This window comes from Nymphalis io, chromosome 3, assembly GCF_905147045.1.
Source record: "Nymphalis io chromosome 3, ilAglIoxx1.1, whole genome shotgun sequence".
NCBI classification, from domain to species: domain Eukaryota; kingdom Metazoa; phylum Arthropoda; class Insecta; order Lepidoptera; family Nymphalidae; genus Nymphalis; species Nymphalis io.
This window is the reverse complement of record NC_065890.1, coordinates 13,448,276-13,466,845: the sequence shown is the minus strand read 5'-3', so window position 1 is coordinate 13,466,845 and position 18,570 is coordinate 13,448,276. Positions and strand designations below refer to the sequence as shown.

Sequence of the window (18,570 nt, the reverse complement as noted above, 5' to 3'; positions counted from 1 at the left end):
ATCGCAATTTTAGCTAGTGGTAGCGTTCGTTAACATTGAAAAATATTGTGTTTGTATCGAAGCAGTGTTTTTTTTTTCTTAATTTATCTCGGTATGAGAATAACTTTTTACAGGAATAAAAGTCCGGTGAGGCGGTGAAAAACACTTTTGGATAATACGTTGTTAATTCATTCAAAGGATGGAATCTATAGACAGTTTTTTTTTAATTGAATGAAATGTCTATTCTGCTTAAGGGTAGGTTGGTGTTGTATGGTCTAATTTTGTCCGGCGCAAGGTTTCACTGTTTTTTGAATACAAGACGTATATTAGATAGGTAAATTCAGTGTTCTTAAAACCGTTATCGATAAGTTGCTTTATATGGACGTATTACAACATAAAGTTTTAGATAAAAACTATCAATTATTTATAGCCTTAAATTTATTAAAGTTCCTTCATTAGTAGAAAATCATTCTCTTCAAACAATATTAAGCGCCATTAAAACAGCCTACTTACGTTACTTAATATATTATACATCATTTAAGATTTTTTTACTAGAATGCAGACTCATAAAACATTTTTAATTGGCGCAATTTTAAAACAAATTTATATACGAACCAAAAAAATAACATAACAAAAGAAATCGTATAATTCTCCTACGAAGCGTTAAGTACTCCAATTTTTCACTCTTCAATCAGAAGTTACTACATTTAATTTTAATAACTATTACTTGAGATTTATATAATATTTTTATTGAAAAAGTAATTGGTACTAATTGTGTTATCATTTGAAATTTGACTTTCAAATTGTAATGCTAAATTGAATTTGTTTTATAAGCGGAGAAAAAAGACATTCTGTTGATATCCGACACAAATTAATTTGGCCTCTCCTCTTTATCTGAGCGATTTTTTTTTCAAATTGGTTCGATTCGCGTAATATTGCCAAACGGTTGCATTTCTTCGGCCCCCGGCGGTTCAGTGGCGATGCTTATATATCAGGGTGAAAGCACGTAGCCGCGCAGTCTTGTATCGCACGCTCGTTCCCGCGTCACCGTCCCTTGCCGCGGTTTTTGACATTTAATTACAGTGTTGCTTCTATACGGATATTTAGTGCGCATTAAAATGAACATGAGGTAATTATAATCTTTTTTTTTCGGTTAGTGATTTTAATGTTTTTATGTAATAATCATATAATGATGGAAATCGAGATGTTTGGACTTAAGATTACTTTTTGTCTTATGAAACGTACCATATTTGGTTATAATCGCAAGAATCACATAATTATTCATTATAATATGTTTTATATATAATATATTACTTTTTCTTGTCATTACAAAGTACAAACATGATGTACATACTTACATATAAAATACAAACTGTGTCCCTCTTGATAAGTTAAATATCAGTATATAGCCTGTCGCTATTATTTCCGATAATATTAACTATACATACATTTAATGAATAACACATTTTTTTATCAAATTTCTAAAATGTTTTATGTTATATATTCTGACCTGTTTAATTTCTAATAAACATGTGAAATCAATAACTTTCTCTGCACATATACTTAGTCTACGTCGCATCGTTCAAAACAATTTCTACAAAATTGCAAGCGCGGGAGCTGTTTTTGCACATTGTATTTGGTTTTTATTTTTTTATTAATCTGTAAAAGGTCGAGGACCTTGATATTGACCTTTCATTTTTATTTGTGAATACATTTGAAAATCTCTTAACGTATAAGAATAATTCCATTTTTAATCTGAAAATTTCGGTTGACACAATTTAAATTTTTTAATCATAAAAAAAATTAAATGTTATTCAAGATGCTCATTTTTTATAAAAAATAATAGCAATTATATACGTAGTAGAAGCATAATATTAATATTTTAAGATTTACCAATTTGTATTTATTGTTCGATGGGAATTTCTTTAATCGAAAAATGATGTATTTAAGGTTACGAATTTTATATTAGGTATTGACCTTATTGAAGCATTGTATATGCAAATAAAGACTTTAAAATAATCCTTGGCTTATTTAAAAAAAGTTTTCATAAACAACACAATAACATTAGCGGTAACTAACTACATAGTAGTATATTTAAATGCTTACGAAATTTTGCTGATTTTGAAATCTTTCACGGTATCCGATTTTATAACAAAAAAATAAATCTAAACTTGAGCACTTTCGATAAAATCACGCCGAAATGAAAGTAGCTGTAATTTAATTTCTTATGCTTCGTTTGTTTGACTCAAGTGAAAGTATTATCTTTAATACATAAATTTATAATACAGAGGTAAAAGATTAATTAACTATAATAATTATATTACAACATACTCTGTAACTGTCCTACGGCTGGTCAATGACCTCTCTCTTTAAGGAGAAGAATTCTGTTTTTTTTTGAAGAATTTCTGAAGAATGGCGTTTAATGCATCATGCCTTTTCCATGTGGATGTTTTATGGACTCATAATGGAAGTACACGGTTTTACTGATTTATATCAATTTTAACATATACTTGTACTTAAATGCCAAAAAATATACTGATAATTATTTACAATTAAGTAAGGGATGTCTGAATTCGCTAATTACTTACAATAGTAAATATGAATATCTTATAACTTTACGTATATAACGTACTTTCACGATAGTTACTCTCAAATGGCTGCAGAGTAGGTAAGCGTTAGTGTGCGAACCATAATAATCATTTAAAAAAAATATATATTAATTGTTATTAAAATTAATGTTTTTATACGAAATAAAATTCATAAATAATATTACTGATTTTGAGCTCTTTCTACACAGAAGAGTTAGCTAAATTTAATATTTTTAACTTCTTTTTATAAAATATTTGGCTTAAGAATAATCAAAAGATGTAAAATTTTATTTACCCAAGAATTACTTACATTGATAAAAAAATATAAACAAAAATTATAGCTTATTAATTTGGATTATTAAAAGTAAATAATGAATTATTCAAATTATTGTGTATAAGCGTTCGCGATGTGCACTGTCGGATATTCCAATTAAAAAAAAACATTTGCTTACAGTATTTTTATAAACAAATAAAAACGTTGGATCATGAATGAACATATAAACTTTTGCTTAAAATATTATTAAGGTAGAAAGAAGTAATACGAGAAAATACCAAATCGAATCCATTAATCGATCGATTACCTGCACTGATATGTATATGTACCTGATATATACATATATTTTCGTCCACTCTGGTCATCAATTGACCTTCGGGTTAAAACTTATTAAACGAAGTTTGAGATAAATATTTATGACTCAATATTACATGATGAGGGTTAGACGTGGGTGTACGAATTTATTAAAGGACGAGTTGATGGTATCAAGAACATAAGGTTAAGGACCAAGCTACCAAGGACATCCGGTGAAACTCATAAATTTAAAAACCCAAATGTATATGTACATATTTTAGGAGACAAAACTTATTTGTATTTTATTAAATATATAAATAACAACGGTACAAATAATTCATATAAAAATGTATTATGAATATAAACAATTACTTATTTAAATGAATAAAAGAAAATAGTATTAGCACCATAAGCTATACATAATTTTGTAATAACAATCCAAACGAAGCATTATGTACATATAAATATGAAAACATTAAAACTCGCATAAAACATTCGACGCATTTAGCGCGTGTACGTATATAACCGTACAATTATATTAGAATTTAAAAGCTATTAGCGTTTACCTAACCGAGGTTTAAGCGTAGTATTTTTCTCTGTTTTATTCTTTATTAAAATAAATCATCTCAATCTTTTATACCCATCGTATTTTTTATTTGAACCTTTTTAATATTATCACTTATAAAATAAACCCACGGAAGGAAAAGCCTACTTTTAAGTACATTTGGTGTAAATTTCCTAGCATCCAAAAATATGATAACTTTTTAATATTTGTAATAGTAAGTATAAAGTTTTAGTCAAACTTCGATATATGAGATATACCTATTTGTCCAACAAACCGCAAAAGCTTATAAACGAAATCAAACCTGCTAAGTTTTCACACGAACCGCAGCCACAGGTGGTCATTGCGAAACATTCGTATCAAGTATAGCTCGATTAACGTTGCGAGAAGCTAACACACTTCAGAGATTTTATACTTTGTGCGATTTTAACCCTTATTACAAAAATCATTAATGTCTAAATTGCATATACTTCCATCGTAATTCATAACTACCAAAAACAGTATATCATTTTAATTAAAGATCCTGTATATTAACGATAATTCGATACTTTACGTTAAAACTTAATTAAAGTTATAAGGTATATTATAAGTACCTTAATAATATATTTTAATATTCGATGTTTGTTTTCATTATTCCTCAATCGATTTGTTGATACTAATATTAAAAATAATTATTTAACTATAGTAAAAACGTGCTTTCAAATCCTTAATTATTCGGGAAGGAAATGATTTAACGGAATATCGAAACCAATTTGTATTTAATAATACAGCATGCGTTTAACTCGAACGTAAAAACGGATTTACGTGTAAAAATTTAAATTCGCAGACATCGCGTGTAGGAACTAATTAACCGGTGTTTAAATAAAGTAAACACTAGTATTACAGAGGAACGCATAACGAATTAAATAATTTCGAATCGTAATCAATCAACTATATTACCGGATAATTAAACGGCGTGATGTTTTAATAATTGAATAAGAAAGTGAGCGAATATATTTTTAGTATCGATTCAGGATATTGGCTAATTTCATTTCCTGGCGCTAACGATGTGAAAACGAATAGGACGGTTGATTTGAGATAATCAAAAACATATTCATTGTAGCAATAGGTTTACGCTATATTATGAGCCGAAATGGACCAGACACGTGAATCTTAAAGATTGAACCACATCTTGCAACCTTCAGTTGAATGAGGGCTGGTTAATTTTTCGTCCACGTAATGAGAAACGCGATTCAATTGGATTCAACTGTACTCCTACTATAATCTTACTGCTACTTTACAAGTTTTTACAGTATCTAAATATTTAATGTTGTTATTTTTAATAAGGCATAATTCAATGCGTTCAAATTACGTAGTACGGGTACTACGTTATTATAAAGTAATAGGTTACTTTATAATTTAGTTATAAAGTTTTTTGTCATCAGTCATACTTTATTATTTTTTTATCTATGTAAGTAAACATACCACTCTAATTAAACAAATCTCACTTTTTCTCGGACGATCGAAGTAGGACTTAACTATAATTTCATTTAACATCATGTACGTCTGTCTATGTCTGTTAACATGTAGGTATTTGTATGTAACTTATTCACAGAAATACATTGACAAATACATGTGAATTAAATTAACAATTACCCAATCGAATCTTGAGGCTTGTTACTTAATAGGACTTAAATCAAACAAACCGTATCCAATGAGAAAAATGCATTAATCTAAGCTGACATTTAGATTTAATCCTAGGTCATTAACAGTAAGCGGTTCGATAAAGGTTTACTTAAATAGCTATGACCTATATAATTACTTCGAACTATGTAGTTATTCAAAAAAAATCATAAGCCCATAATAAGAAGGCAATAAAAATGAAAACAAATAAGATTTCTTGGTCATACTAAGTATGTTATAGTTATGCTTATTATTTAAATTATTTAATCGATTTTTTTTTTCATTATTTGACTGCGTCATTCGTCTATTGGTTAGATATAAAGGCGCAGGTCCCGAGATTTTGGGCTCAAACTCCAGGTCTGACAGAAAAAATTATTGGGTTTTTCTATCGAAGATTCTCAGTAGCATCCCGGAGGCTGGAAGTTGGAAGTGTGTAGAGCCGTTGGTCCTGCACCGGAATTCTTGTCGGTCGTGTCCGATTGCCGTTCCATAGGATTATGAAAGTGAGGGAATAGAGAGTGCACTTGTATTCGTGGATACACTTGTGCACTATAATGTCCTGCTCAGTTGGTCTCTCTTGAGATTGGCTTTCTAGGCTGAAAACGGTCAGAAGGAGATCATTATCCAAACACTGAGACTAATCAAATTGTCACACATACATTTATTAGATTAAAATTTATAGGTAGGTAATATTATAGCCTCTATGACATTTAAAATATATTTATCATTAATTATAGCGACTCAATTTCAGGTAATCCGGTTACTTTTACAACGAATTATAAAATAATCACAACTTTGTAACGAAATGTAAATATATTTTTTAAATTCTTAAAACAAGTCGCACAACAAAAAAATACACAATTTTATTATCAATTAAAATATGTAAATGACATTACTTGCGATCATCACAAACTTAGAGATAATATTTAATGAAAAGTGGAATTACTCAGAAAACTGTCCATAATAAAGTAATGCTTTCTCCAATAAGTTTGATGTTCTTTTTATTTACAGGAAAAACATTTGTAGAATTGTTGATAGCTAGGAATAAAATTCATTTTACGAACACTAGTTTTATAATTAACAATTTAATGGTCTTAATTATTCAAGTTGACGAGTTGTGTAAGACGCCGATTGACACACTCATGATTTGTCCAGATGAGACAATAGCTTTGTTTTTGTGAGACCTGTCGAACTGGATGCAGAATGGTGTCAATGTCTCGCGTTACCTAATTCGATACGGTAACGTTAACTGATACACTAACAAGACCTTGGTGAAACATTTTCTTTTGTGACAGAATGAAAGAAATTGAAATTAAAATGCAACAAAGAGCCTCTAACGCTAACCCATGCCTTCATCACCGTGTCATTAATATTTGCGTTGGTCAAGTCGATTCGTGTTGCTAGTAGGTATATTAATACGTCTATCCGGTTAAATCTCATTAGTATATCTATCTTTATGTTGTATTCTATATATATATAAGAAAATCTAAATTAAAAAAATATATTCTTTTCTAAATAAAATTTAATGATCTATTAAAATTAGCAAGATGTAGATCTCACGTAATTAATTTATGTAGTTTTTTTTTAAATCTAATATATAATGTAAGCTATATTCCGTTAAACAAACTATTTACCCCGAACTATACACGGGAGACTTACGTAACAGTGGAAAGTGAAATCGGAAGATAATGTCACATCAGCACGCGAGACTTGCGCAGGCGCAGTCGTCTCAAAACAAGAACATAACTGAGTCAAGTGACTCAGCACATGGTGCCCGTCATTATGTCATTGATTTACCGCAAGCTATATTCGAATGTAAATCAGAAGATAAGCAATCATTTGCACTATGCTTATTGATTGTTAAAATGTAATTAAAGCTTAGATCGCTATTACATAAAACCAATTATTACAATTCAAAGGAGGTTTAATTAGCTTTTCCTTTATCATTAATCGTATTGCAGTGATGTGCAGATTTGAAATGAAATATTTGAAAGTGGCTTACACATAGTATGTACTTGTTGACAGAGTAGTTATTATTAAGCATCACAGTAATCATATAGTCGTTTTATTCATAATGGTATTATTTAAAAAAAATGCGTGTTACGATAGGCATGTTTAATTGAGAATATACATAAAACGACCAGCTAATAACACTTAATATCTTTTATTACCAATTAAAACTGTCAATTAAACTTATTTCATTTGATATCTTATGTTGTACCACTGGAATTGGGTAATATAATTAGCTTCTATGGGATTGAATGATAATTCAAAATGTCAACATGATATTTTATTACTTTTTCAAAAAGTCATATGTAATAATTGCCATAATCAAAATTAGTACAAACTAAAAAATGTTACTAAACACATAAATATTGATGCATTTTTATATATACATCTTTTTGTGTTTTAAGCTAATAATTTTATTTTTAGCTTTTTTATATATTTTCTCAATTTTTTAAATTAAATAATACGAGTAATACGAGTAATCATAAAAGAATTAAAAAAAAAAAACATTTTGCATTGATTGAACCATCATCATCATTTCAGCTTGTTTTCTCCGTATTGATAATTTTCATGTTCTTCTAGCTATGTTATCTGAACTAAGAGCGGCCGGCTGCCTTCACGTTTTTCGTCATAAGTTAGTCATTATAAAATAATTCTCCAAAGATTTAAATAAGCCCGCATGATTAATGGTGACATTTCTTAACGATAGGCATATTTCGTAGTATCATTGTCTAATGAAGAAAAACGAGGTCAAATTTCTTTAATTAATGTTTGAGCAACGTACTGGATCTAATTCGTTTATTTACGTTTAAAAAATCTTTTTATAAAAAACAAATTGAAAATGTTGTAAGTCCTTTTTATTTCAGTTCGCAGAGAATGATTCATAATTTATTCATTATCGCTATGATTTTAATTTCATCGAATTGTGAGCGCTTATGACCTTAGAATGTACTTTATTTTAAAAAAAAAAACTGTAGGTAATTCTAGTGTCTACACTTCCTCAACATAAGGTTTATTGGTATAGTTTTGGGTATAACTAATTATAGTTTTTTTTTACTATGTAACAAATACATTTATTTACATAATAATTATTTACATTGAATACTTATTGTTTTTAATTTTGATTTCTACTTGTATTAAAATTTTATCTTTTAGCTTTTAAGAGTCCGTAAACAGAATTTCTTGATAAGACAAATACTACGCTGATTCATGGCGATTATGTAGGGTTATGTACAATGTCGTAAGCCTGCATAATTACATCGGTAGGACTTCGGCTTTTGGAATTATCTGCGAAGTATCTGTTAAGTTATTTGGGACAAATATCTTCGAAACAAGAAATTGAATTATTACTGAGAATAGTATTTATTTGTGGACAGGCAACTACGTACTGAGAAAATGTGACGTGTTTTTATACCTTATGCGTTTATTCAATAATAACTTCATATTCTTAATATAAATTTTGTCATCTTATTTATGGACATCTTGTAAATTGATATATACATAATTTTAGTGAAGAAACATTAATGTTCCTTGCGATGTTTTCTCTCTCAAACTAAGCACCAGGCAACTCAGTGTCTCGTGCTGAGTTTGAACCCGCAATCCTCACTAAAGATTCACGTGTTCTAGTGGCCCATCTTGTTTTCGGCGTCGACGTTCGATAAACTTTCAATTATAAAAATATCTTATACAAGAATAGTCCTGAACTATGCGGAAATGAAATTGTAAGAAAAAACACTTATTTCATGAAATACTCACGACTGTCAGTGTAACGGAATAAAATCGAATAGTTTATCCAACTGAATGTAATAAGCAACGAGAGACAATAACGTCACGGATCAGATAGCCTAGTTCAGGCTTTGTTGCCGAGAACAGTTGTCCGGTGGACAAGTAACAATTAAGGTGAATACGCAAGATTATTTCACGATTCGATGAATTTAACGGAGAGTGAATAGTTTCTTTATATCATAGACTTTTATTATAAGATAAATGGCACTCGATATTATGTACAAATACATTTTAAAGTATTACATAAATATATAAACTTTGGTAACGTAATATGACAATGGTTATTTTATTACAACTTAACGCAATAAGTTGGGACAGAAAAAGTTTTTGACATTTTAAAGTCGTTTTATTACTTTAGTAATCAGGAAGTCAGATGATTCAAGCTTATAAGGAAATTATATTTAATGTCACAGTGATCATAAGTATATGGTTTACATTTCGTTAATTGCACCGTTGGTTTAGTGGGTATAAGGGTGCGGACCCCGACTTTGTTTGCACTTTGTGTTTTAGGTAAGCACTGATCCATAGAAAACTGTCACAATTTAATTTACAGTGACAATTATTTTGGTTGACTTATGCCTTAAACTAATATTTAATTTATGTCTTATAATGCTTATAATAATTCTATATAATATATAAAGTTATGACAAAACTCAAGTATATATGAATTTTGTTTTAATTTACTATTATTTATTTCATACAGGTTCAGAAAAATTATTCGTTTTTGTATCTAGAAATTCTCGGCGGCCTGAAAGTGACGGAATAGAGAATGCATCTATGTACACACGCTCGCACACACACACGCATTTTGAACTAAAATATCTTCTGCGTAAGTGGATAGTCTCCGTTTAGAATGGCCGCTATTTACAAAACTCGATAAATTTAGGTTTTTAAAACCTATTTACCGATGTTAAAAATAATAAATATTGCTGTCAACTAAACAAAACAAAAAGTTATATAAGAGCTACAAACAATATATACATATTATATTAAAATTAAAACTGCATAACGTATAAATATATTAATAATAATTAATTATGAACTTAATTATACGTCTGAGCGTTCACGTAACTGGTAACACGCATCGTTCGCTTCCCTAGAATGCGTATAAAAACAATTTTAAAGACAGTTGCGTAATAAACGTCATAAATAAAACATCGTCGATGCCCTGAGGCTGCGTTACATTAATTTTTAAGAGTCATGTAACAGCTTTCTTCAAACCTAATTACAGCAAGACTCCATAATCAAAAGTAAATACCATTCGGGCACACCCATGCTACACAAGTCGGTCTGGTGTTGGTACATAGTATGTACGAATAGACACTGTAACCTACATTTGTTAAACTTAATTTTCCTTTTATAATGGTAAAAGCCGTAAGGTAACATATTTGTATTTGTTTATTTGTTAGGCGCGTGATTAAGTACGCGATTTTACCCAGATATTTTAATCATTTTTTAAATGTTTTTGAATAATTTAATATTTTCTTATATTCTTTGAGTATTATTATTTTAGTATGTATACATTAAATATAATATATATTTTAGATGATCAGCGGTGACCATCAAAATTGTGTTTGATCGTGTCGAAAAACGTTTGAAACACTCGTTCTAAACTCATTTTGCGTATGATTATTTTTACTTATGACAAACCTTTAAATAGTTTTATGTGGATATAATAAATTTGAGTAAAAAAATATCAAATATATTGTTCTAGAACATTCTTTGCCATTACAAGTGTAAGGAATATCGATTATGATGTTCAACCAGTAACATAATATTTTAGTAATTGCTAGTTTCGTCACAATTCACAATAATTATTTCCGTTCTACATTCATTCTTTGAGTTGATTTTAATACAATCGGTTACTATATAATATTTAATACTCCTAGATAAATTAATATCATGGTACTTATTTGATTGAAGGGTTTTGTGCAAGCCCGTCTGGGTAGGGAACACCCAATCATCACTTATTCTACTATCAAACAGCAATACTTAGTATTGTTCTGTCACGGTTGGAAGGGTGTGACCCAGTGTAACAGGCACAAAGGACATAACATCTTAGTTCCCAAGGTCGGTGGCGAATTGTTGATATAAGGAATGTATAATATTTTTTACGGCGCCAATGTCTATGGGCGTTGGTGACTTACCATCAGATGACCTAGCTGCTTATATTACAAAAAATTGTCTCGAATAATACTTTAATATTTTTATATAAATTTTAACCAGATACTTTTGTAATACGGATGGCAAAATGTTAAAGGGCTCGAGTGTCGTAGTTGGTTGTTATTAAGAAACATCTCAGGAAATAATAACAGAGCATTGCGCCTGCGCTGCGCCACTGCAACGCATTATTGCCTGTGGTCGCTGGTTACGGCTGCCAATCAATGGCGCTTGAGCTTTAAACTGTTTTATGTTAATAAGTACTGAGTTGAAATAATAGGTTCTTATAACACTTCATATAGATCCTACGCCAAATGTCTTATTTATATTGAGAATAAAAATAAAATATATATCCTCTGAGTTTAATAGTTGATCGTTTACGACAAAAGGTAATAAGCACAAACATAAACAAATTTTAACGGATGGCAACACATGATTGAAATCGATATTTTACTGTATCATTCCATCAAATTACATAACTCGTGTACAAAATTCACTTTGAATAAATTTACGTCGTCACATAAAGTTTTAAAACCTAAAACAGTAGAAAGTTTATTCTAAACACGTAATAGAAGTAACGTCGTATTTGAAATGAAGGCATTTTGGAGTCAATATTTTTTGTTAATTCTTCAGACTTTAGGTTAGATTTAGCGCGTTAGGTTTTCCAGTTATTTAATAAACTCGCCACGCACTTTCTAAATACCTCTGTAATTATAATACCAGAAGATGCAAACGATTGTAACTAAAGTATTTTACTTACATTTCAGTTTATTTCATTTTTTTATAAATTATCAATTTTTCAATTCATTATAAATATAAAATGAAAATATAGTAATTATTATTAAATAGAAAAATCAAATTGACGTTAATTATCGTTTATGATATTTATATTCTAACGGGAATACGAGAGAATATCGTTAAGATTTCAACATTTCAACGATAATTCTCTTGTTCAATTTTTACATAAATTATTTTGAAATAATAATTGCAGTGATTGAAGCTATTTTTTATTATAACAAACGAATTGAACTAATTTCAAAACATCAATTGTTTCAGGTGGAGTTTTCTTATAGCGCTGCTACTTCTGGGAGCCGCTGTCGCTTCTGAAGAAGAAGATGGTGTACCTGACGCGGGAGTCGAAGGGGATGATGAATTAGCGTTGGATGAAGAGGTAGCTAAATTATAATAATATTTTACTAAAATACGATATAAAATCACGAAATTATTTTTTTCTACACCAGAATCTATTTCGTATAAAATAATATACAATTAATAGTCAGTATTGAATACAAAAATTTGAATACACTAGAAATTAAATATTAAATTAATGTAAAAAAACACAACAAAAACACCTAAAAGATATAAACTGCTTTTAAATATGATTATTGGCATTATATCAAACATTCGCGATGTTTCCGAGACCTGCGGCACGCCGATAACACGTTTTACTTTCATTCGGCATGTTCTCAACTATTACCTACCTGCTGATGTAAGGTATAGCGGAACAGTCCATTGAATACTTATAGCATATTTATAGATATCGTTGAACAAATCGATTGTATTTAATAGTGTGTCTTATTTCTAAATATAATTATACATACGTACATACACACACGTAAATATGTGATTACGTTAGTTTGATCTTACTTGGAAGGACATGAATTAAATATATTGTAAAACGTATATATATTATACGTCTCATTGTCTCCTCTGAGACAGAGGGCTGGTTCATTTTTTGGCTCATATAATTGGAAACGCTAAAATAAAAAAAAAAATGTTTGTACATTTAAATAATTAATATTTTTTTTTAACTTTATTCAACATAATTAATGTAAGTATTTAGTTTAATTTTGCAGCGAATTGTTTTAATAAGCACAAATTATCTAGATGTTGGCTGGTTTCGTTTAGAACATACCTCACTATCATAATTTATTTATAAAGTATCTTGTTACACGACTGCTATGATTTTTTACATGAAAGTAAAAACACTAACAGTCTATTTGATTGTAGTGAAATCTAAATAACGATAGATTTCTCCACGAATATTTCTTATGTTATATTATGATAACAACATTACAAATCAATTTTAACAATAATTTTTTATCTTATTGCAATTTTATTGTAAATTTGTTAGTGAAAGTAGAGAATAATAATCAATTGTAAATTTCCAATTGTTGGACTAAGGCCTTCTCTTCTATTTCCTCAAGTCTCAAGAGGCAAAGGATTAAGTCTTTTTGAAGCCATGTTTTCTGAGACATTGATAACGCTTTAGTTAAAGTTAACGTCAAAAATCTTTATTCAATATTGATGCGTTACACTTTCTTATCGATTCTCATAAATCTACCACCGGTTCGGAAGTAAACACCTCAGACCTGAGAAGAACCGGCGAACGAAACTCGGCGGTTTTTTTTATATTTCATCTTTTACAATTATAGGCAATTTACACGAAATAGCAGAATAATATTTTTTTTAAATAACCTGGAGGCGATCGTTTCATACCCAAGGTGTGCAATTATTTAAAAAGTCATTGGTTGTGTAATATCCGTATCCGTATCTGTAATAATATCTTAACCGATGATCATAGGTTCAAGCCCAGGCAAGCACCACTGAATTTTCATGTGCTTAATTTGTGAATATAATTCATCTCGTGCAATATAATTCACCGTAAAGGTGAAGGAAAATATCGTTTCACTGAAATTCTGCCAAATGTGTTTTCCACCAACCCGCATTGGGGCAGCGTGGTGGAATAAGCTCCAAACCTTCTCCTCAAAAAATGGAGAGGAGGCCTTAGCCCAGCAGTGGGATATTCACAGCTGTTATCACAAGCGTTCCTAAACGTTTTTTTTTAATTTCACATTTGAATATTTTTGAACGTTTTCTGTTTTAAAACCGCATACATTGTCCCATAAAAGACTTACTTACCCTGTGTTATCAGGTAATAGTGGTTGCAAGTTTATAGATGATAGTTTTAGTTGGCGTTTAAGTGCATTGACATTTGTTTAATTTTCTCACTGCAAGCAAGTACTTTAAACTAATTTGTATAGCGTGAGAAACACTAGTCATGTTGTCTGTCTATGTTATTATTACGTAAAAAATTGTTTTACATGCATGCCATGCATGTGGTTTACATTATATTATCACCAAAATATCAGTAATTTGGATTGTGTTCCAGTCAGGGGGGCCAATTCCAATCCAACTTTGTATATTCTATATTTATTTGGGTCGTATCTGAACCGATATGATGTTATATATATTACATATACCGTTGTGCGAATATCAAACTTAATTGTTAACTTTTATGCCAATAGTCGATAATTAAATTAAAGAATAGGAAAACGGATAAACGATCACGCTTCGATTCGATTGCGATAAAGTGACAATTTGTCAGTAGAATTGGCTCCTGAAGGGTAAGTATAGGGTAAATATCTTACTCGTTGAGTTCGTGGTTTTGGGAGCATTGACCCTGAAATGAGTTTATATTTGTTTCAGTGCCAAAGTTAATGTATGAATGTGATATTAATAAATAAAAAATTGCGACAAGAATTATAAAAAATATATGACGACAACAAAATTATTATATTAAATTATCGTCGTATTATAACTATAAAATATATGATTTTTGAGACTTTTATACATTAAGTTGCTTTAATGCAAATTATATACCTAATTCTCCTTAGAATTTCCTTGTCCACCTAGGTACATGTAAAAGTTCTCACAACGTTGTTTTCCTTCGCGTTGAATACTATGAAATATATCGCGTTGAATGAAATACAAATAAGTTCCAATAAGCTCCATACCTTCTCCTCAAAAAGAGAGAGAAGGCCTTAGCCCAGCAGTGGGACATTCACAGGCTTTTTACTGTGAAATACAAATGATAAAATATTAGCAATTGACTCCGTCGTTAATATTATTATTATTAATAATATCTTCCTCTGATTAGGTATAAAATGACATAATTACGCGGATAACGTTATTTACGTTACGTTAAAATTTTAAAACGTCGCGCGTCGCAACGCACGAACGATTTATCCGACTATTTTTTCCCGGCACGCGAACGTACCATTGTATCGCGTGTTATGGAATAATGACAATAATGAAATCTATTATTCAATTGATAACCATTACATGTCGCAATAATTGCTACATTCTTTAAAAGTTGAAGTGTTTTGTATTTATTTTACGCAGAATTTATTTGATGCCGTGCGTGGAAGTTTTAATTTTTATTTATCGTTCTTGATCCGTTAAATTTTGTCGAACCATTAGTAACTTGAAACAGACCAAATAATATAGAATTTTTTCCTTTTGTGGACAATTTATTAAAATGGAATTTGGTATTGATGATTACAAAAACCTAATGTAGGATTCAAATATATATTTGTAATTCAAAATAAATTTATTTTTAAATACAAATAAATATTTGAAGCCTAAATTAGGTTTTTAATTTAATACTAAAAGCATTATTGACTGAAACCTTACAAAAATAAACAAAAATGTATATTAAATCTTAAAATGGATTTTTAAATTTACGCCCTAAGTATACTGATACTCAAAACCTCGAGTCCGGCAAAATAAATAATGTATATTTTCGTTTTTCAAACAAAAAAACCTAATACTTTTTTATGTTCTTTTATAGTATCACATTGAGATTCATATCAATAAGCTGAAGCGTTAATGATATTCTTCAACTTGTATGCAATAATTTATAATCCTTTAGTAACATATACACGTGGGATGTGGGTCTGTTAACGCAAACAATGGTCGCCCACAACGTTTTGTAACGTTTTCAACTTATTTCAAGTCTATAAAGAGTACATTTATAAATCATTTGATAGTCTAATCTCAAAACTTTCAGCTTTTATCTAAATATTGGCACAATAGTAAGTAAGATTCACGCAAGACGCAACGGTCACGCCGTTTGTAACTTAAATAGGGTTTAATCATTGGGTACATGATTTGAAAATTAGCCTTTCGTCAATGCTCTAACTTACGTCATTAATTGAGATCACGTCTAACTATAATATATATATATATATATATATATATATATATATATATATATATATATATATACACATATATATATATATATATATATATATATATGTTTTGAACTAATGCCGAGTACTTTATGTATTCAAGAAATCTTTACATGTATATAATGTATCTTATGGCTGATGATTGTAGTAGTCGCGTGTGTGGTTATATATCGCCTCTTAGTTTGGTTGAAATTCTATTTTGTTTTTGGATAATCTTTAGTACAGTGATAATATAACAAGAGGAAGTATCAATTCTTATCAGTTATAAATAGTAATACAATTGTTCGATGCCTTCCGGTCGTCACGTAATAATATATACATATGCAACTGAATATATTATTTTAATATTTTTTCAGGAAACACGTAATCTCAGACCGCGTGCCTACTCACCGACTGCGTATTCAAACACACTTCCTAGTGGTTTTCGCCCCACGCCATCCCTCGCTGAGCTGGCCGGCTATCAACGACCTCAACAGGAACAACAGGAATACATAGTCCCTACCAGACCTCAAGTTTACGTCGAAGAACAGAGACAACAAGTTAGACAACCACAAAGAAGGGTAAAAAATCTAACATTGTCAAAAATTCACAAAAGAAAATCAATTAATAATATGCTATGCTGACCATAAACCATTTTGTTTAATAGCCTCAAGAACATCGTCCAACGAAACAACAGTTGATTGAAGAAGAGGAAGAAGAGAAGGAAGAGCCCGATCGTCTTTCGCAATTGTTGCAGCAGTCCAAATTCGATTGTGTTAATAAGAATACCGGATACTACGCCGACGAAGAGCTCAACTGTGAAGTCTTCCACTACTGCCAGGACAACGCTAAACATTCCTGGATCTGTCCTGAAGGTTTCACTTTCCATCAAGTATGATTTCTAAATTATATAATTATATCATTTTTTGGTTTATATTTAATCGAACACATAGTTATTAAACTCATTTAATATTCCAGGTTCATCTAATTTGCATGCCACCGACGCAAGAAAGCATTTGCCAGAAGTCCGCTAAGTATCACTTTGTCAACGATTACCTCTACAAGCCTATCAATGAAGAAGAAGTACAAAGGAAGCCCAACGTATCCCTCAAGTACTCCGACCGGTATTACCCCGCTGAGGTATACAGGGACGACCGTTTCGAACAAGACGAATATGAAGAGGCAAGCTTACTATCTAAATTCGATTGAATTCTTTTAAATTAATACTCTCAGCAACATTGTGCTGCTTTATAAAACCGTTTAATCAAAAAAACAAAATACTATGTTCAACATAGAAGCATTACACTTACTTAATGATAGTCAAATTGGAAACTACCACCGTTGACCGAAAACTACCTGTACCCATATTCTTTGCTTTAGTTTGTTATATACGTATATATATATATATAAAGCATATATATATACGTATAAGTCACTGAATAAAAAATAGACATTCGAGGACAATGAGACAGATACAACTGATTAGACAAATTTCTAACATTTATGTATTCAAGGCATTAAATATTTATTCCAATTTGAAGGAAGAGGAACCCCGCCGTGCCCCCGCTCCTCAGCAGAGACCAGCGGCCAGACCTCAGTACCAGCCCCAAGTTTTCAGATCAGCTGAAGAAGTTAACATTCCCTTAGTTCAGAGGCGTCCTCAGCGTCCTTATGATTTCGACAATTAAGTATTTAAATTAAGACTTAATTACTCTTTGAGTACAGTATTCTAATTCAGCTTTGTAATTTGCGAAATAAGTATCGTCATTAGTAATGTACTCTTACCGACCATTTCTATAATCGCAATATTATTTCCATTCGTTTCTAAATAAGGTCAGAATCCGAAAATACAACATCACTCATTTAGATGTAATGTTTTGACATTTTAATTTATTTATATAATACTGTACAATAAATTACTTGTTGTAATAAGTTAACAAATTAGTTATAAGCTAGTCTTTGTGGTAAAATAAATTAAGAAAATAAAAACATTAAAATTAACTGAACTTTTATTTATAACAAATATGTTTTAAGTATCTATTTTTAAAACAATTTTATATCATATAGTATTTTTATTATAGCAATTTGATATAGCAATTTTTAAAATTTTTAAACAATACATAATTTATAAGGTCACACACCAAAAAATTCTCAAATTTATAATTCAGTCAAATTGAATGTTCTTTTTCTAGCATGTATTACTTTTAGATTTATTTACAACAATTTGAACTTATATTTTTTGAA

At 29.9% G+C, this 18,570-nt stretch overlaps 1 protein-coding gene across 1 annotated transcript; it reads left to right on the top strand.

Annotated features, from left to right (window-relative positions):
- Positions 1-1,013: 1,013 nt before the first annotated feature.
- On the top strand, positions 1,014-18,229 carry LOC126781234 (uncharacterized). The gene is made up of 6 exons (XM_050506124.1): positions 1,014-1,108; positions 12,368-12,482; positions 16,704-16,907; positions 16,994-17,218; positions 17,305-17,508; positions 17,868-18,229. The coding sequence occupies exons 1-6, from the start codon at positions 1,098-1,100 to the stop codon at positions 18,012-18,014; spliced, it is 906 nt and encodes a 301-aa protein (XP_050362081.1). The 5' UTR covers positions 1,014-1,097; the 3' UTR covers positions 18,015-18,229.
- Positions 18,230-18,570: the final 341 nt, after the last annotated feature.